The sequence below is a fragment of the Herpailurus yagouaroundi genome, unplaced genomic scaffold, assembly GCF_014898765.1.
Source record: "Herpailurus yagouaroundi ecotype Mexico unplaced genomic scaffold, PumYag 162450, whole genome shotgun sequence".
In the NCBI taxonomy this organism is placed as follows: Eukaryota; Metazoa; Chordata; class Mammalia; order Carnivora; family Felidae; genus Herpailurus; species Herpailurus yagouaroundi.
The window spans coordinates 580-22,820 of NW_024423178.1; the positions used below are offsets into that span (position 1 = coordinate 580).

A 22,241-nucleotide genomic window follows, 5' to 3' on the forward strand; every position below is an offset into this window, starting at 1 on the left:
GCTCAAGAGACTGAGCCACCCAGGTGCCCTACATCTTTCCTATTTATTCGTAATATTCTCTCAGCTTTTCTTCCCACCTTCAGGCTTGCACAGTTTCTTACCCATAAGTGGTCCATCCACCATTATGCTCGAGTAGACTTCTCCGATATAAATCTTATTAAATTTCTCATAGTTTCTCAGTGATCTGGCCACTGGCTATTTCTCTAGCTTCATTTCTTATAGCAGTTCCTCTTACCCTCTATATTTTAAGCACATTGAATTATTTATAGTGGCCAAGTGTGCTGTGATGTTACATATCTCTCCACCTTTGTTCATGATGTTTCTTCTGCCTAGAAAGCCTTTCTTTCTCTTGATTGGATACATCAGATTTAGCTGTAATGACACTCGCTTTTTAAAACTTTTCATTATCCCTCTAGGTAGACACGATTCTCTGTGTAGTATTCCTATTATTCTCTACAGACACTTCTCATGAAAGACACAGAACACCATATGAAACTATGTGGTTACATGTCATACTGGTATTACACTCAAACCTATTAGGTCAGAGGACATGTTTTACCTATTTTTGCATCCTCTGCATCCAGCTTAATGCATGACACTTAATGAATACATACTGAATGAACACATGAGTAAAAGAGGTAATAGAACTGAGTGATTTTGATTAAGTAAATGTAGCAACAAATATTTCATGGCAGAAAATAGGGACTTTTACCATGACATATCTTTCCATCACCATAAAATCCTTTTGGACATGAACCGCAATGATAGGAGCCAAAGGTATTGAAGCACTCCGCTCCTGGAAAGCAAGGTCTGGATTGACACTCATCAACATCTTCCTGGCAATTTTTACCTAAACAAAATACAGATTTAGAGTTCAATTTATTTATTTTGAAAAACACTGTATATCCCATCAAGTGTTCCTTATTTTATTTCTTTTACTTAAAGTACTTTACTTCTACTTTACTTAAAGTATATTTACTTCTTTTACATAAACTCCAGAAAAACTGTCATACATTAAGAGGAATGCATGTATAAAGTCACCAATTAGAGGGGCACCTGGGTGGCTCAGTCAGTTGAGCATCCAACTTTGGCTCAGGTCATGATCTCGCGGTTTGTGAGTTCAAGCCCTACATCAGGTTCAGTGCTGACAGCTCAGAGCACAGAGCCTGCTCTCGATTCTTTGTCTCCCTCTCTCTCTGTTCCTCCCCACTCTCACACGCTGTCTGTCTCTCTCAAACATAAAATAAAACGTTAAAAAAATTTTTTAAGTCATTAATTAGATTCTATTTAACATTAAATAAGACCCTTCAAGTGCATAAGATTTTCCTTATAAAAAAGACGACAGAAGGTCCTTGGTACTCTAAGGCAAAAAATTACCATATCATAGCAGCAATTCTCACTTTGTTACAAAAAAACTCAATGATTTTTTTAAAAAAAGTTAGTAGAATGATTGCTTAATTAGCTTAAGGACAGCTTATTCAGTGCGGTGACTGCATTAGCTGTGAAAACCCATGAAAATTTTACAGCATGTGAGGAAAGTCAGTATGTCCTCAATAAAGTTTTTTGAGATGAAGTGTTCTTTGAAATGTTTAAAAACTTAGTTGAATGAATATATTCAGTCATTTATGATGGTTGCTCCCATTACAGTAAGATCCATGAAGCACTCAACACGAATTGTTTCAAATGAAGTCTGTAGCACAACAGTCCCAACTGATAAAATTCTTATTTTAAAATGCTGAAGAAAATAATAAATGTCTTGCTTAGTTCAATTATAATGTTAAAGTAGATGGCTTCAAGTAAAATATAAGCTCAGTAACTGCATATTTACTTAACATTTATATCTGTTTAAATTAGAGGAAATATTGGTATGACTCTTAAAAAGCCTTGGGAAATTATAAGTCATTCATATACTTATTTGAGGTTTCTAGAATAAAATTTTTCAGGATAATTAACAAGTTAGCAAACATGCCAATATTTCCTTTGATTTCACTTTAAAATTGTATCATGATCTTTTTAAGTTAATGAATTATCAAGTTTTCTTAAATGATAATGTTTCTATTTCTCATGGCAAATTTCTTGATTTTTCCATATTATATTTCAATAGTAATACATTTAAATATATTTCTACCTAGCAAATATAGACAGAAATGTTTAAGAACCTGCAAAGTACAATACATAGAATACTGCCATTAAAATTATAAAAAATTGGCAAAATTGTAAGAGTATATGTAAGCAATGTACAATAATAGAAGGATATGAGTAGCAAATGTATTTGTGATGACTTTTACCAGATTTTAAAACATATATTAAAATCTTTAGGATGATACACATGCTTGAATAACCTGTATATTACTTGGGAAGCCAAGGAACTTTCCTTTCTAATTTGTTCACATACTAATTTCTTTCACGAAGAACCAAAACTTACCTTTGAGTTCAGGCGGACACACGCAAGAATAACTGTGAAAACCACTAATACATCTGCCAAGGCCACAGGGGTTTGATTGGCACTCGGTGACGTCCACTTCACAAAGACTGCCCTGAAAGCCAGGCAAGCAGACACACAGGTGCACTCCACTTCCTGGAGGAAATTTAATATCTGACACACATGATCCACCATTCAAGCAATCACAAGACTTCACAGTCACCTCCAAAAGAAACAAAAAGTAAACGCTTTATTCTTCAGTAAAATAATCTTCAGTTTATACCTTAGAAATTGTGTTAGGCATGTACATTTAGGTGGAAGTAGGACCAGATCACAAGTTTTGAAAAGAAAAATATATATATATATATTTAATGTAAAAGAGTATTTTAAAATATAGTTTAATAAGGTAACCTTGCCAACTTTCAAGAGCATAGTCAAAATATAAATGCTATGGATAATTTTTTAAAATGTTACAAGATACAGGTGCCTGGGTGGGTGGCTCGGTCCGGTAAGTGTCCAACTTCAGCTCAGGTCATGATCTTGTGGTTCATGGGTTTGGGCCCTGTGTCGGGCTCTGTGCTGATAGCTCAGAGCCCGGAGCCTGCTTTGTGGATTCTGTCTCCCTCTCTCTCTGCCCTTCCCCTACTCATACTCTGTCTCCCTCTCTCTCAAAAATAAATAAAACATTTAAAAAAACGTAAAATGTTACAAGATAATCAATTTCTATGATGCAAGTGGAACAAGTGGAAAAAAATCCTTAAGGTGCAAAGCAGTTAGTCACATGACTTATCCCAGACTATAGAGAGTAAACAGTCATTTGAATTATCTGGTTAGCATGACATAATACACAATTGCCCTTCATACCATTACTTCTCTGGGAATGTGTCCCAAATTTCAAGTGAATACAGGGCACAAAAACAGTATTAATAGCTCGTGACTGATAATATCAAAAGAATAGCCAATAAAAAAATGACTTCACTTGAAGGAAAGGGTATAATTCTCAATCTTAGGTTTATCATAGATATTTCAGACAGGTAGACATGAATGCATTCTTTACTTAAGTAAACTTAAGTACAGGAGCAAATGGTCTAGGAATTCGTCACATAGATCCATGCTCTGGACTTGAGACTCTACTGAAGATTTTAAATTCTGACAAAAATAGCATTTTGGCAGTTTAATTTTCCACAAAATGTTGAATAATTTAGTTCCTCTTCATGAAGAATTCTATTTTAAGTTTCAAATAGTTACTGATACTGTTAATTAATTCAGTGGCATTTACGTAATTATAAATATTACCATAATCGTGAGCCTAGTTTCAGCATTGCAGTCATCGGTAAAAAGTAGAGTGAATTGCTGTGGAGTTTGGGACTCTGCTTTCCACATAAGAAGTCCCGTAGAAGAAACATTTGCTCCCTCGGGACCCGAATCCAGGGCAAAATGGATGTCAGAGCCTTCAGGATCGACAGCTGTGAACTGGAACACAAAGTTCTCCCCGAAAAATGTCTCTAATTTGTCTTGTGGCATTTGAATCAGTGGGGGTTGGTTGTCTGTCAAAGAGAAAACAATTACTTTGTACTTGTGTATAAAGAAAAAGGAAAAGGGAAAGTAAAGTATGATGCAAAGACCTCAGACTGAAACATTTTGATGAATTTCAAACTCCCCTAAAACTTCCATTACCTATGCTGGCTCTTTTTCTTTTTTCTTTCCCTTCCCTTCCCTGCCTTGTCCTGCCTTGCCCTGCCCTTCCCTTCCCTTTTTTCTTTTCCTTTCTTTTCTTTTCTTTTTATATTCTGAATAAATTCAATTGCATTCTTAGAAAATGTAAAAGTAACTGACAGGTGCAAAACTTCAAACTTTGCTACAAGGGTGTAACAGAACTTTGAACACAGCATAAAATACATAAACATATCTGCATTTCCCAGACTGGATGCATCTCCTTTTCTGTCTGAAATTATTTCTTGGTGTTGACCAACTCATTGCTTGCTCTCTCACTCTCTTTTCTTCATCCTCTACCCTTTTCAGCTTTACTTTCCCCTCAACACCTCCTTTTATTTCCCCTTCACTCTCCATGACTGGATTGTTCATTTAACACCCCCTCCCCACCCGACCTTATTTTCCTCACTGTACCTGCCTCTCCAGTAGGAACTGGAGGCCATATAAGTCACAGCCATCCTCTGCTCCTCAGAGGCATTTCCCACTGCCAAGCTCACATAATGGAACGGTGGTTATTTCAGAGGACAGAGAAGGCTCCCTTTGCGCTCAAGTAATGCTTTAAAACACTTTTTTTTATATTGTCATATTAAAAAATGTCCCCCTTCCTTGGCTTAACACATGGAAGGTAGAGGCTTTTTCATCACACTGGACACAAACACTTTCTGCTTGCATCGACAAAGCACTGATGCCAAGAGAATGTGGTTCTGGCTCCCATTCTGCCATCATATATCTTTATACAATTTAGTGGTTTTAATTTCCTCACCCCTCAATATGACAAATTGGGATAGATGATTTTTCCAGCCTCCTTAAATCCTTGAACATTGCAAATCTATTATGAGTCGGACATACTCAAGCCATTAAAAACATAGACACCAATTCAGAAGTTATATTGTGTTTCCCTTATCTTTTGCACTTAATTCTTCTCCAAATTTGTACTGTCTTCCCATAACACCCCATGAGTCTTGCACCTGAACAATAAAGTATCTGAAAAATGGTCTAATACAGTAATGAAATTTGTATACACAATAATATAGTGATGTTACAAAGCACTGTATAAATACAAGGTTTTATGATTCCTTAGCTAAAATTACATGGGGTAGGAGGAGGGAGTAATTATATCTTGTATTTTATAATGCCTGCTTGGTCTTTGGGATTAGGAAAGAGAATGAAGAAACAATTATATGGAATTATGTATAGCTGTAGTTAAGAAAGTGAAGACATTACAGGCCAGAAAGGAATGGCAGGAGATCTTCAAAGTGATGGACAGAAAAAATATGCATCTGAGAATCCTTTATCCAGCAAATCTGTCATTTAGAATAGAAGGAGAGATAAAGGTTTTCCCAAACAAACAAAAACTGAAGGAATCTGTCACCACTAAACCAGCCCTACAAGAGATCCTGAGGGGGATCCTGTGAGACAAAGTATCAGAGACATCGCTACAAGCATGAAACCTACGGACATCACAATGACTCTAAACCCATATCTTTCTATAATAACACTGAATGTAAATGGACTAAATGCGCCAACCAAATGACATAGGGTATCAGAATGGATAAAAAAAACAAGACCCATCTATTTGCTGTCTACAAGAGACTCATTTTAGACCTGAGGACACCTTCAGATTGAGAGTGAGGGGATGGAGAACTATTTATCATGCCACTGGAAGTCAAAAGAAAGCTGGAGTAGCCATACTTATATCAGACAAACTACACTTTAAATTAAAGGCTGTAACAAGAGATGAAGAAGGGCATTCTATAATAATCACAGGGTCTATCCATCAGGAAGAGCTAACAATTATAAATGTCTCTGAGCCGAATACAGGAGCCCCCAAATATATAAAACAATTACTCACAAACACAAGCAACCTTATTGAGAAGAATGTGGTAATTGCAGGGGACTTTAACACTCCACTTAAGGAAATGGATAGATCATCTAAACACATGGTCAATAAAGAAACAAGGGCCCTGAATGATACATTGGATCAGATGGACTTGACAGACCTATTTAGAACTCTGCATCCCAAAGCCACAGAATATACTTTCTTCTTGAGTGCACATGGAACATTCTCCAAGACAGATCACATACTGGGTCACAAAACAGCCCTTCATAAGTATACAAGAATTGAAATCACACCATGCATACTTTCAGACCACAATGCTATGAAGCTTGAAATCAACCACAGGAAAACGTCTGGAAAACCTCCAAATGCATGGAGGTTAAAGAACACCCTACTAACGAATGAGTGGGTCAACCAGGCAATTCGAGAAGAAATTAAAAAATATATGGAAACAAATGAAAATGAAAATACAACAATCCAAACGCTTTGGGACGCAGCGAAGGCAGTCCTGAGAGGAAAATACATTGCAATCCAGGCCTATCTCAAGAAACAAGAAAAATCCTAAATACAAAATCTAACAGCACACCTAAAGGAAATAGAAGCAGAACAGCAAAGACAGCCTAAATCCAGCAGAAGAAGAGAAATAATAAAGACCAGAGCAGAAATAAACAATATACAATCTAAAAAAACTGTAGAGCAGATCAAAGAAACCAAGAGTTGGTTTTTTGAAAAAATAAACAAAATTGATAAACCTCTAGACAGGCTTCTCAAAAAGAAAAGGGAGATGACCCAAATAGATAAAATCATGAATGAAAATGGAATGATTACAACCAATCCCTCAGAGATACAAGCAATTATCAGGGAATACTATGAAAAATTATATGCCAACAAACTGGACAATCTGGAAGAAATGGACAAATTCCTAAACACCCACATGCTTCCAAAACTCAATCAGGAGGAAATAGAAAGCTTGAACAGAGCCATAGCCAGCGAAGAAATTGAATCTTCATCAAAAATCTCCCAACAAATAAGAGTCCAGGACCAGATGGCTTCCCAGAGGAGTTCTACCAGATGTTTAAAGCAGAGATAATACCTACTTCTCAAGCTGCTCCAAAAAATAGAAAGGGAAGGAAAACTTCCAGACTCATTCTATGAAGCCAGTATTACTTTGATTCCTAAACCAGAGACCCAGTAAAAAAAGAGAACTGCAGGCCAATATCCCTGATGAATATGGATGCAAAAGTTCTCAATAAGATACTAGCAAATCGAATTCAACAGCATATAAAAAGAATTATTCACCATGATCAAGTGGGATTCATTCCTGGGATGCAGGGCTGGTTCAACATTCGCAAATCAATCAATGTGATACAGCACATTAATAAAAGAAAAGATAAGAACCATATGATCCTGTCAATTGATGCAGAAAAGGCCTTTGACAAAATTCAGCACCCTTTCTTAATAAAAACCCTAGAGAAAGTCGGGATAGAAGGAACATATTTAAAGATCATAAAAGCCATTTATGAAAAGCCCACAGCTAACATCATCCTCAATGGGGAGAAACTGAGAGCTTTTTCCCTGAGATCGGGAACACGACAGGGATGCCCACTCTCACTGCTGTTGTTTAACATAGTGTTGGAAGTTCTAGCGTCAGCAATCAGACATCAAAAGGAAATCAAAGGCATCAAAATTGGCAAAAATGAAGTTAAGCTTTCACTTTTTGCAGATGACATGATATTATACATGGAAAATCCAATAGAATCCACCAGAAGTCTGCTAGAACAGATACATGAATTCAGCAAAGTTGCAGGATACAAAATCAATGTACAGAAATCAGTTGCATTCTTATACACTAATAATGAAGCAACAGAAAGACAAATAAAGAAACCGATCCCATTCACAATTGCACCAAGAAGCATAAAATACCTAGGAATAAACCTAACCAAAGATGTAAAAGATGTGTATGCTGAAAACTATAGAAAGCTTATGAAGGAAATTGAAGAAGATATAAAGAAATGGAAAAACATTCCGTGCTCATGGATTGGAAGAATAAATATTGTCAAAATGTCAATACTACCCAAAGCTATCTACACATTCAATGCAATCCCAATCAAAATTGCACCAGCATTCTTCTCGAAACTAGAACAAGCAATCCTAAAATTCATATGGAACCACAAGAGTCCCCGAATAGCCAAAGTAATTTTGAAGAAGAAGACCAAAGCAGGAGGCACCACAATCCCAGACTTTAGCCTCTACTACAAAGCTGTAATCCTCAAGACAGCTGGTATTGGAACAAAAACAGACACATAGACCAATGGAATAGAATAGAAACCCAACAACTAGACCCACAGAAGTATGGCCAACTCATCTTTGACAAAGCAGGAAAGAATATCCAATGGAAAAAGACAGTCTCTTTAACAAATGGTGCTGGGAGAACTGGAAAGCAACATGCAGAAGGTTGAAACTAGACCACTTTCTCACACTATTCATAAAAATAAACTCAAAATGGATAAAGGACCTGAATGTGAGACAGGAAACCATCAAAACCCTAGAGGAGAAAGGAGGAAAAGACCTCTCTGACCTCAGCTGTAGCAATCTCTTACTCGACACATCCCCAAAGGCAAGGGAAATAAAAGCAAAAATGAATTACTGGGACCTTATGAAGATAAAAAGCTTCTGCACAGCAAAGGAAACAACCAAGAAAACTAAAATGCAATCAACGGAATGGGAAAAGATATTTGCAAATGACATATTGGACAAAGGGCTAGTATCCAAAATCTATAGAGAGCTCACTAAACTCCACACCCGAAAAACAAATAACCCAGTGAAGAAATGGGCAGAAAACATGAATAGACACTTCTCTAAAGAAGACATCCGGATGACCAACAGGCACATGAAAAGATGCTCAACGTCGCTCCTCATCAGGGAAATACAAATCAAAACCACACTCATATATCACCTCACGCCAGTCAGAGTGGCCAAAATGAACAAATCAGGAAACTATAGATGCTGGAGAGGATGTGGAGAAACGGGAACCCTCTTGCACTGTTGGTGGGAATGCAAACTGGTGCAGCCACTCTGGAAAACAGTGTGGAGGTTCCTCAAAAAATTAAAAATAGACCTACCCTATGACCCAGCAATAGCACTGCTAGGAATTTACCCAAGGGATACAGGAGTACTGATGCATAGGGGCACTTGTACCCCAATATTTATAGCAGCACTCTCAACAATAGCCAAATTATGGAAAGAGCCTAAATGTCCATCAACTGATGAATGGATAAAGAAATTGTGGTTTATATACACAATGGAGTACCACGTGGCAATGAGAAAGAATGAAATATGGCCCTTTGTAGCAACGTGGATGGAACTGGAGAGTGTGATGCTAAGTGAAATAAGCCATCCAGAGAAAGACAGATACCATATGTTTTCACTCTTATGTGGATCCTGAGAAACTTAACAGAAACCCATGGGGAAGGGGAAGGGAAAAAAAAAAGGAGGTTAGAGTGGGAGAGAGCCAAAGCATAAGAGACTCTTAAAAACTGAGAACAAATCGAGGGTTGATAGGGGGTGGGAGGGAGGGTGGATGGGTGATGGGTATTGAGGAGGGCACCTTTTGGGATGAGCACTGGGTGTTGTATGGAAACCAATTTGACAATAAACTTCATATATTGAAAAAAAAAGAAAGTGAAGACGTTATACGACACATAACTATGATTTGGGGTGTTTTTTGGGGGTGGAACAAAGTATCCAGACATTATCTGTACCCACTATTATACTAATGAGGTCCCAGAATGGTAGGGCTGGAAGGCACTTAATAGATTATTGAATCCAGATAATCTCATTTAACAGGTGATGAATGCATAGCCTTTGGAATTTAAATAGCTAAATGCCTTGTCACAAAAAAGAAAAGAAGGCTAAGAGCAGGATACAGAGCTTTGCTTTTGGTCTCAAAGTAATGTCTTCTTTCCACTAAACCCGCCAACCTTCACTGATGGACGTTTTATGTGTTTACATAGTGGCCATTCTGTTGGTAGCTGTATGACTTGTACAAACTGTGTGTAGCTGAATTCATCATTCTGATTTCTTCCATTAATAATTCACATTTGCTTTCAGGATCAAATACTGAAAGGAAAATCCCATACCGTATTATAGTATAATCACGGAAATTACATAAAACAACATGTCATCTTATATTACGTTCAAGCAAAGTAAATCATGCAGTTAGGAAAGATGCTAAATAAAGCACAGTGTTCATCTTAAACACATTTATGTAACTCGTGTCTTAAAAATCACTTAAAAATTATCTTGTAGAGGAAATATTTGTATTAATAAAGAATAACTTACTTTCTAAAAATGACCAAGTAAATTTTGAAATTTTTGGTCTACAAATCAAACAAGGGCTGGTAGGATTTTTATCTCCTTCAATGTAGCAGAGCCCATCGATAATGCAAACATTTTCCTAATGGAAGTTTTAAAAAGAGGAAAGCAATTAGGATATTGTTATAGTTAGTGTTTAGGAAAAAATGTACATAGAAAGACAGCATCATATATGTTGATCATTTCAGGGTAAGCATGTTATAAGTCTGTTTTGATTAGGAAACATTTTTTCATGTGTCCTAATCATAAATGTGTGTTAGAAAACAAATCATTTCCTTTTTGTGTAATTGCCCATGGAACTGATCAAGAGGGAAGGAATAAGAAAATACATATAGCTGTATCTCTGTGTAGAATTTTAGCTTATAAATAACATGGGAGACAATCTGTCTTTTCTTCTGGTCTTTCTTACTGCTAAGTCAGGCTGGAAGTGCTCTATTTATAAAGAAATGAAACAATTTTTCCCCTTGCTCATCTTACAGAAACACATTCGTTTATAGCTATTTTCCCTTCCTCTAGGATCCCACTATGTCCTCTGAACAGAGCAAAACTGAACCAGAACCTTGGCATAATGATCCACACTTGACAATGGATATCCTTATACAAAATAGTGGAAAGAGAGGCTGATCTGCAAAAAAATAATTTTAAATGTAGCAATAATTTTCAACCTGGGAAGAAGACCAAATTTTATTCAGCATATATAAGCTTTGCCCATTTAATGTAATCTCCTTTGATGTCACTTGGAACACTGCACAAAAATAAGAACAGAACAGTCGCAACAATGTAAAACAATTTTGAATTACAAAGTTTTAAAAGTACTTACTGTAAGACATGTGGAAACAGAATATTTAGGGGAAAATAAAAATCAAACAACTTTGTAAAAACAGAAACTTCTGGGGCACTTGGGTGGCTCAGTCTGTTGAGCATCTGAATTCAGCTCAGGTCATCTTGTGGTTTGATTTCGAATCCCACATTGGGCTTTGTGCTAGCAGCTCAGATCCTGGAGCCTGCTTCAGATTCTGTGTCTCCATCTCTTTCTGTCCCTCCCCTGCTTGTGCTCTGTCTCTCTCTCTCTCTCTCCCTCAAAAACTAAATAAAACATTAAAAAAATTAAAAAAGTAATTTAAAAACCCCAGAAACTTTTTACTGACATGATCTAATTGCTAATCTCAAGGGAAAAAAAAAGATTTAAAATCCAAAATAATGATACTTTTCATTTTTATCTACATAAATATTATTTGATATGCTTCTTGATTTTGTTTTTTTTTTTTTTTTTTAATTTTTTTTTTTCCAACGTTTATTTATTTTTGGGACAGAGAGAGACAGAGCATGAACGGGCGAGGGGCAGAGAGAGAGGGAGACACAGAATCGGAAACAGGCTCCAGGCTCTGAGCCATCAGCCCAGAGCCCGACGCGGGGCTCGAACTCACGGACCGCGAGATCGTGACCTGGCTGAAGTCGGACGCTTAACCGACTGCGCCACCCAGGCGCCCCATATGCTTCTTGATTTTGAATAGCCAAGTAATATTACTTCCATGGTATGTATTAAATCAGCAACTGGCATATGAGAAAGATATGGTGATAAGCCCAACAGACTGCACATAGATTAAGAGGGTGTGGCTGTGAGGATGCAGCTCAGGCTGGGGTGTTCTGTAATCTCTTAAATAGATAATTGCATGGTTCAATGAATTTATTTGCCACACACACACACACACACACACACACACACACACACACACACACAAACTCCCTATAAAAGTGGTAGCCTTACACATTTTACAAGCTCCATCAAAATGCATGTCATTTGCCACAAAAAAGATTAGGCGCGAGCAGAGAGACATCTAACTGGAAAATCTTTATTACTTTTTAAAAGGAATGTAGTAGGAGTTAAAATTCAATCTGAACCTCCCCTTTTAATTTTTTTTTTAAGAAATAAATAACCAGCCACTTGAAAACATTAGAGGTAGAAATCTCCTTGCCATTTCACCAAGAGTTACTGGCAGAGTAACAATTTCAGTTAACCTCATATAAACTTGAGGAAGGCTTTTCTCTATTAGTATTTCTGATATGAAGGTGAAAAAAACTAATATGTCTTTAATATGCCAATAGCATGGGAAATGAAAATACTTACCATGTAAATGTGAAAATAAGTGAAAAACTGCTTACCTTTATAGTACATGAGTCTTTTCCATAGAGGCCGCAAAGTTGACAAGCCCCATCATAGATGATCATTATTTTGGGATTACTGAACCTGTAACCATCATTAGATACCTGTAAGATGTAGTTTTATAATAAGATAATTTGTTCTAAATGTGGCTTCATAAATTCATTATGAAATTTTAATACATAAATATTTACTTTATTAATAAATATGAGACTATCTTTTCTTTTTTACCTTTAACTGCCACTTCGCAATTGGCTTCTCACCCATCAGATCTAAGGTATCAGACTGCTGAACATCAGGGGGCAGCTGACAATCAATAGTTCTGCTATTTTGAAAAACAATATGCGTGTAGACAGCTTTTCCAAGGACCCATTTACTGCTATTATACTAAAGGCATAATAAGAAAGCAATTAACTTCTGTTTAATTATGGAAATTCCTTGCTAATAAACTACATATAATCAAAATATAAATCTTAAAAAATGCATGGCTGGTATAATGGAATATATAATGAATGAAGTAATTAAACTGACATCAATAGTGAATTTTATCCAGAATAATGAAAACCATATATACCTTAATTAGATGTAAACTGGTTCTAATGCCTCATGCATTTCTTACAGGTGTAAATCAAAGAAGTTATCAATATTGGTCATGTATAATGAATCGCCAAGTAATGAGTTTTGTAGCAAGAGGAAACACATTTGACTATGTAGCTGACACACAGTGGTTTGATTTTCTGCCCAGAAACTCTCTCATTTCCTCTGCAAAAGTTCTTAAACTTCTACTTTTACTTGAAATTGCTCTTTCAGTCCTCCATCCATATGGTTCCTAGGCCTTCTCATGTTTTTACATGACCCATCTTCCTGACTATGCTTGATTGCTCTGGGGGCGTATCTAAGCTGAGTCAATGCTTTGATTATTTGAATGTTTCAACTTTATACCAGAGGGGATACTGGGCCAGTATACTTCTGGTAGCTTCACGTGCAAGATAAAAAGTAATGGAGATGTGGGTGGCTGTATTTTTCACTATGTGTAGGAGGCTAGTATATAGTAAAAGGGAAAAATGAAGCGCACAGAGAAAAGCAGAACTGAGACAGACAGATACACACACACACACACACACACACACACACACGCACACACACACAAATTCAGATATACTGAGTCTTCGTGGTGTTCAAGTCCCAAATTCAAGTTGTTCCTGAGAATTCAGCAATTACATTCTTCCCTTGATTTTGTGAAAAACACACTAAATCCTATTTTTGATTAAGGTAATTCAAATGAATCTATATAACTTGAAACTAAATTCTAACTGGTTTACTCTATTTAATAACTCAGTGGCATATTATATTTAATCTACACTTAAAGTATAATTTTTTAGTATTAAAATGTATTGGTATTAAATGTATTAAATTACTAAATGTACTAAATACATTTAGTATTAAAATGTATTTAGTATTAAAATGATCTAAAGAGGAAAAGCCAGAAGAATTTGCTAGGTACTGGTAACTACATAGAAAGCTAAAAGGATATATTTTATTGCCAATATTTTGACTTAGATTTTTCTTTTAAGTTTATAACTGTATAATGTTTTCAATTGTTCAGAAATGGTCAAGGACCATGTTGATGCTTCAATATTGTGAGTCTGCAGGACAAGGAAAGGAAGGTAAGAACATGCTCATCTGTGGCTAGCGGGAAGTATCTTAAGATCTGAGGATTGAAGGAGTAGGCCACAGTACAAATCTCCATGTTTGAGGGGGGTATGTATAGTCTGGCCAAACAGATCAGTGGTTTCCCTCTAGCGGAGGGTGACTGACAACAGTGTCTCAGAGCAGTCATGATAAGGACACTTAGATGGATACAGGGTTTTGTGTATTGAAACAAGATTCCAGCCAAGTCCAGAAATCATTTCCCCTCCTGTTTGGAGAAGCCAACCCCAAACAAGGAATAAACGGAGTTATATTCAGTTTCCATTCATCAATATTTTGAGAGTACCTACATGTGCTGAGAATTTCCTGATGAAGAAAGATCACAGAGGAAAGGACAGACAAAACAATTTTAATACTGCTATAACCAAGATTCAAGTTAAGCTCAGTGAAAGAGAAAGAATCCATTGTGTCTATCACCGTCAAGGGAGGCTTTTCTCCCTGAAAGTAGAAGAGGAGACTGCCGTTTGGACACCTGGAGCAGAATTGGAGACACTACACTTCAGTGAGGCTGGAGGGAGTAGCAAGTGAAAAGTGAGGGATGCATGAGACAGCATGAGATTTTAGTATAGTGTATGCAGGCGGTTCAAGGTTACAAAAATAGACAGGAGCTGGATCACAAAGGACCATTCATTTCTAGGAAAGCTACCTGAATTTAATCTTACAAGTATTTAAAAACTGGATTCTGTAAAGTTCTGGCTGCTTTTCGGAGAGGCAGAGAGTGAAAGAAAGGATTGGGTGCTTGGATCTCCAGATAAAAACGTGTAAAATTACTATTGCAAAAGTAGAAAAGAGAAGCCATAATATGCTACCTTTCATGTAATAAAAGAAGGGATTCATGTGTTCCTTTGTGCAAAAGAAATGCAGTAAGGACAAACCAGAAAATAATGAGAGTGGATACCTCCAGGGATAGATGGGAAGAATGGAAAGAAAGGGTAATGGACAGAGCAGTATAGATGAAAAGACAGTGATATTTTTCTGTGTGTATCTTCCGTACGGCACCAACTCTCAGAACCATGATTTTTTTGCTTACTTTCCAAATAAGTAAATAACTAAAATCAACTAAACTGTGGAGGAAATTTAAAGCGGAATACAAATATTCAAAAATAAACTGAATGGTATTACAAATGAAATAAACATCCTGAACAGGGTGCAAAAATATAAGTAAGTTTTGCGCTGGCTAGTGAACATATATATTTTCTTTCTCTAGTTCTGTATAGTGTGTTAGAGAATTTCATAGTGTGCTCTTTATTTGTCAGATATTTAGAAAAAGTCATATGAGAATAAATATCACAGCAAATAATACATCTGAAAGTAAGTACAAAATGTACTTTCCAAGAGAATACAAACCTATAAAACTTTTTGGCAAATAACTTAATTGTACTGTGATGTCATTTGATTTATTCTGCCACAAACAGTATAATGTCTAGTCTCTTGAGGAATACTGAAGTGAATAAAATTATGCATACATTCCATTTTCCATTGTGTGTCTTATTTTTTCATTGGGATTAAAATATTTCATGGCTCATTTAGAAAAGCTCTACTCAAAAAATCCTGAAATAAGAATATTTTTCTTGTATAATTCTTTGAAAAAGACAGACACAAAAGTTATTTCCTCCTTAAATTCTCAATCCCAGGATCACATTTAGCTTTAACAATTTAGAGAAAAAGTATAAAGAATGCTAAAATGTGATTTTCTGTTTTAAGTTTTCAGCTTACCCCAGTATTTTCAAAGGGCTTTCCTTAAAATTAAAACCCACTTGAATAAAGAAAAGGAAGACCAATGATTGATGATAAATAATCATCAAAATAAGACATAGCTTGATATACCAATGTTCAAACTGAGTGATTACGTCTGTCGTTTGTAGCCCCAAGAAAGAAAAACACTATTTTTATTCTGAAATCCATAGTAAGGGAAATATAAAGGATGAGCGCAATTAATCTTCACTTTTTGTTTGGTAAAAGGGAATTGTTCATATTTCTACATCCCCTAAGTCATACAGATTTGTCTTGGGCAAAAATGATCTCTATTTGTTGTGGTTTTACATTTTAATAAATGCAGAAGCTTACATATCAAGCTTAATATTACTTTAATTTCTTATTATGACTGGAATATGAGCCAATACTGCAATAAAAATTATAGAAAATATTTTAATATGGTTAATGAATAGGAAAGAAACTTTAAGGTTAAGCAATGTAACCATATTCTTATTGAGCTCTCTGTGGATTTGACATCCTTTGGGATTATGTTGTTAACTGATAGACCAAATTAATCCAAGAAAAAATTAATCTGAATAACTCAAAAACTTAATTGTTCTTCAACACTATAATTAACATACCTGCAGTTTAGTAACTTCACATTTAGCTGAAGGTAATTCTTTGAAGCCTTGACCAAACACTCTCACTGTCATACAATTATATTTTCGAATATTACAGAATCCAGCATTCCCAAGTCCTATAATTTCAGGAGCCTTGTCTTTGGACAAAAATGATAAAACAAAATGGACAAAAATCCATAAAAATAAACTAATTATTTGCAAGGTCCAAATTAAAAGCATATGGAAAATAATATTTTGAAGTCTAACCAAGTAGAAGTACCTTAATTAAACTATTAAATATTAAGAGTAACCTGGTATTTAAAAAAGTGTCACGTACCATCAAGCCAATAACAACAGCATTAAAGATACTACCAGTGCCCAAATACACAGATTTAATTGATGTTTTAATAATGATTCATACCAATTATTTACAAGTATTAGAAAATTACTACTACAATGGCCTGTGTTTTGTTTTTGCCATTTTGGTTTGTGCCATAGAGGTGGGTTATAGAAAAATACTTATACAATAAAATAGTGTAATTAGCAATGTAACGTATTAATATTTTTTAAAATCTTAATTTAAACAAAAGAATTATAAAAATTTTATGAAAATGAAAATGTTATTAATGTTTTTATGTATTATTGCTATCTTACATGTCCCAATTATCTTAAGTGTACTTTCAATCACAGGAGAAAAAAATTCTCCTAGTAGTCAGAGTTAACTGATTTTCACAGTTATATCTTTGGTTCTGGTCTTGGTAAGATCACACATCATCTGTACCAGCAAGATCTGGTTGTCAAAATAGATAAATGCAGCATATGAAAGTAACTGAGTCCTCTAAGTACTGGCAAAATGTAAGTGAATATAACTTTACTAGCAGGAGAAAATAAAATCATAAATTGTATACTCAGAACACTAAAAATGCTTATGGAAATTAAAAAAAATTTGTTTATTCTTTCATATTCAACAAATGTTTACTGAAGAATTTCTACTTTTCCAGATGTTATTCTAGGTACTGAATACTAGGTTTCTCTATGTAAAGAGAACAAGTTACTGCCTTCATATAATTTACATTCAAATATGGGAGGACAAAAAAAATGAAAAATAAATATAAAGTGTATCACACAAATGTTTTCAAGACTATGGAGAAAACATATGTACTAACTATATTAAGTGAGATAAAGACTATGTGATTGTGTGAAGAAAACTACTTTATTTTGAAAGACTTTGAGAGAAGTCTGAAATAATACGATATTTGAACAGAGAAGGGAAGGAAGTTGATCAGGAATCTATGAATTGGAAGAATGCTCCCGTGAAAGGGAAAGTAAATTCAAAGGTCCTGAGTGGGAGCAGGCTTGGCCTCTTTGACAAACAGCAAAGCAACCACTCAAGAACACTGGGGAGCAGTGAACTACAGAGAGAATGGTAGATGAGTTTAGTGAGAGAGGAGGCTCAGACTGCATAGGGTCTTCTAGACCATGGTAGGGAATGTGGATTTTACTCGGAAGGAGAGAGAGAGAGCCATTAGAGGCATTTAAACAAGAGTTCTGTGATCTCACTATCATTTCAAAGGGATCTCTTTAGCTGTTATATGCAAAATAAACTTTGAGAGAATCTATAATAATCCAGGTGAGATATAATAGTAGCTTGGACTAAGTTATTGCAGGGAAAGAGATGAAATTCTTCACATCTAGAGCTGGATTTGCTACTAAAACACGAGGCATGAAAAAAAAAATGAGAAGCCAAAATGACTACAAGTTTTTAACATGAACAATCAGAGGAGTGAAGTTTACATTTACTGAGATGGAAAAGGGCAGGATGGTGGGGGTAGAAGGAAAATCGGGAGTTACTGGTTTAATAGCTAATGAAATCCAATTGACTTTTAGAAATTTCTTTCTCTTATATACTGAGATACAAAATAGTTTGTGCCACGTAGATGGGTTAGAGAAAATATTAAGCAAATTGGTATAATTAGTAAAATATTATAAACACAGTACTCAAAATACACTGAATATGAGTTCTAGAGAAATAATGATTCTCTACCAGTAGAGGGATGAACTGTATGCAAAGGCCCCGAAGTCAAGAGAACCTAGTGTTACAGAAACCAAAGTGGGTGGAGTAAAATAAGTGAGGGTTTTAGTTGTAGGGGATGAGTTTGAAGATATATGGTGTGCCTGAACATATTGTGCTTTATAGGCTACTAGCAGTATCCCAGCTTTCACTATAAGTAAGATGAGACACTTTGGAAGAATTATTACTAATAGTATTGCTTAATATAATTTACATTCTTTTCCCAACATGATCTGAAGGAACCCTGTCAAAATACAGAAGGTAAAAGAGAACAAATAAGTTTTCATAATCAAATAACATACACAGTATCAAAGTTGGAGGGTACTTACTCACCATGGGAATCACTGCAATCATAGGAACTAAAGCCTGGGGAACATACACATCCCCATTCCACACACTGCCCATTGCCACTGCATAAATTGGGGCATTTTAGCACTGAGAGAACGTCTTCAATTGACTTGCCATATTCTTCTGTGTTGTATTTCCCCTCTTCCAAAATTCTCCTTTCACATTCATTTTCTAAAAGAGCCACAGCTGCTTCTGTCCAGCTAAGATCATCTTTTAGGAGAACATCCTTAATGCACATATCTATAGCACTGTCTAGGCTCTTGCCCAGAAAGGCAAGACAGTGTCTTCCTATGCTGGAGTTACCAAGAGTCTGCTGGCACAGTGCCAAGGTGCTGTATTCAGTGAGTCCAGAGGGTGTGGGCCACGTAGGGACAAACTCTTGGTGGACATCCTCAGAATGGTCCTCAGGGAAGAAATAAGTGAATTCTTCTAGGTCACTTTGGCTGAGACTTCGTAAAGCAAACATAGGAAGAAACTCATAATTTATGTTTTGCCGTTTCCATCTGTTTTGTGGATCCCACCTCATCTCTTGGCTGCGGCTACCCTGGTCCTGGGTCTGTTTCCCATTGTCCGAAGTGTTTGGTGTCTCTTGTTTTTCATTTCCAGGATGTGTTTGTAAATCTAAGTCCAGTTTGGTTAGGTTCACGTGCTTTTTTTCTTGAGGAAAGAAATTCAAATTACTTTCTTCAAATGCATACTCATTTATCCCTCTGGTAAGAGCTTCTGAATTAATATATTCAGAGGTGACATCTAGTTCTGGTATCAGGAAAGAGAATTTGACATGTTTGAGATCTCTGCAACCTGAAACAATCTCTGGTTGAGAAACACTGTCCAGGTGATCAGAAGGATATAATGAATTAGTCAGTGAGCAGCTACAATAGGATTGTTTTCCAGGTGATGGCGGAGAAATTGGCATTGTGTCAAACATGCTTTTCCCTGGCAAAATCCTTCCAAGTGCAAAAGAGAAAAGAATAGTAATTTGGACAAGAACATTTTTTTCTCAGTAATGTGCTGAAAAACAAACAAACAAAAAAAAAAACAAAAACAAAAACCCGCAGAATACTGTGTCACCATTCATTTATTTATTATTATTTTTTTTAATGTTTATTTCTTATTGAGAGACAGAGAGAAACAGAGCATGAGCATGGGAGGGGCACAGAGAGGGGGAGACACAGAATCCAAAGCAGGCTCCAGGCTCCGAGCTGTCAGCACAGAGCCCAATGAGGGGCTAGAACTCACAAAACGCGAGATCATGACCTGAGATGAAATCAGATGCTTTAGTGACTGAGCCACCCAGGCGCCCCCATGTCACCCTCACTTAAACTCTAACATGAATACAATAACAAATGAAAATAATTTACTTTCTTACCTCCATTCATTAATAAAAGCAACACAATCATTAAAAGTTGAACTAATTTTGGTTCCATTTTTATTATGGAAATCATTTTCTGGGTTTTCATCAAAGGTGCCACAAAGTCCCAAAGTGTTTCTATAGTCTAAGCTAGGGGCTCGGATTGTTAAACTCATGCCCCACTCACTAAGATCAGCACGGATAAATGCTCCAGAAGAAAACCAGATCTGCAATACAGAAATAAATCAACTGCATTAAGAGTTTGTATAAAATAACACATTAAATACATTAAATAGAAAACAGTGTGTTGAATATATTTATATATGTTCAATATATCTTGATGCAAGAATGAAAACTCTATATTTCTAACTATTCCTGAATATTTATTCTTAACTATATATTTAATCCCTAATATATGATTTATTAGGCACTGTGAAAAATATTTTTTAGGAATAACTTACCAAGTTAGCATATTGAAATCTTAAAATAAGGCTGCTTAGATTTGACAAAGACTTAACTATGTTGTGTCTAAATGTGTACGGAAAATTGAAAAATGGTATTATTCCTTCTTAGATCCTTCCCCTAAAGCTTTATTTAGGGGGAAAAAAACCCTAATGCAAAAAAAAAAGATAACTCTTAATTTAATAGAGATGAAAACAAGTTCAGAAATCAATCCAAAATCTGTAGGAAAAAAAAGGAAAAATACTTTCAACCGTGAAGAATCATACATACTGTGACTTTTCTTCCTAAGTAAGATTCACTTATCTTGATATTGCTGGTTGCATCTTGGCTCTTTACAGATAAATATGGCTGTGATTCATGTAGCTGGCCACTGCACATATCAAAAGTAACTATATCACCTTCTTCTTTGGCAACAAACCCGCAGTTACAGGACACAGGATAGTGAAGGCTTCCACAGTCCCACTGGCGTACATGGACTTCAAAATCACGTGACATACTCTTATAAAGCACAAATGTTCCAGTCTTGAAATTATCATATACCCTGGTATTAATAAAAATCAACTGCGTTAAGAATTGGTATAAAATACCACAATAATACGTTAAGCACAAACAATGTGTGTTAAACTTATTTATAAGTTTACTTACTTATTATAAGTTTACTCAGATACACTATGCATTTTACTTATTAATCATGCATATCTCTCTTTTGCTTTAGAGAAGTAAGCCGCATGAGAGAGGGCACGTTTGTTTTATGCCCTGCCACACCCCCAGCATTTAGAACAGGGATTGTCACTCCTTGCACAATTAATCTTGTTGAATTACAGCTGATTAAATCAATCCCACTATTCTTGGAGGTTTTTCCACTAAAAGTTTTAAGTTTTCATTATAACCATAAAGGATTCTTGAAGGTGGGATCAATTTCTACAACTTTTTAATACTTGTTCAAACTTTCGGAGTATCACTTGCGATGGAGGATTTCTATCTCTATTTGTTCATATTGAATAATTTTACAGACAATGATGACATTAAAAATATCTTAAAAAGAAGGGTGCCTCGGTGGCTCAGTCAGTTAAGCGTCTGACTGCAGCTCAGGTCTGAATGCACCGTTTATGAGTTCGAGGCCCACATTGGGCTGTGTGCTGACAGGTCAGAGCCTGGAGCCCGCTTCAGATTCTGTGTCTTCCACTGTCTCTGCCCCTCCACATTCGCACTCTGTGTGTGTCTCTCTCTCAAAAATAAATACCCTCCCCCCCCAAAAATTAAAAAAAAAGATCTTAAAAAGAATAAATTACCTTATATCAGGAAGAAAATTTTGACTCACCAAAGAGGTGTTCTTAAAATTTTCTTAGGGACCTCTTAAAATCACATATTCCCCAGAAGAGCATAAACTGAGTTTAAATCCTTATAGGCAGATATTAATAGCAAGATAGCTTAGATTACTTTTTGGCCATTTAGCCCATTTTGTTTGCATTCTAGA

General features: G+C 35.8%; 1 protein-coding gene across 1 annotated transcript in view; it reads right to left on the reverse strand.

Annotated features, from left to right (window-relative positions):
* Window positions 1-712: 712 nt before the first annotated feature.
* The window catches only part of LOC121026775 (von Willebrand factor D and EGF domain-containing protein-like), a gene marked incomplete at its 3' end in the record, with an annotated part of 79,431 nt that continues 57,902 nt past the window's right edge, over window positions 713-22,241 (reverse strand). The window contains exons 11-20 of the mRNA XM_040469550.1: window positions 21,035-21,305; window positions 20,321-20,529; window positions 18,937-19,898; window positions 16,554-16,690; window positions 12,739-12,894; window positions 12,510-12,614; window positions 10,314-10,428; window positions 3,719-3,969; window positions 2,426-2,645; window positions 713-850 (exon numbers count right to left, since the gene is read on the reverse strand). Of these exons, the coding sequence (XP_040325484.1) occupies window positions 713-850; window positions 2,426-2,645; window positions 3,719-3,969; window positions 10,314-10,428; window positions 12,510-12,614; window positions 12,739-12,894; window positions 16,554-16,690; window positions 18,937-19,898; window positions 20,321-20,529; window positions 21,035-21,305 (2,564 nt within the window). The remainder of the gene's footprint in view (window positions 851-2,425; window positions 2,646-3,718; window positions 3,970-10,313; window positions 10,429-12,509; window positions 12,615-12,738; window positions 12,895-16,553; window positions 16,691-18,936; window positions 19,899-20,320; window positions 20,530-21,034; window positions 21,306-22,241) is intronic.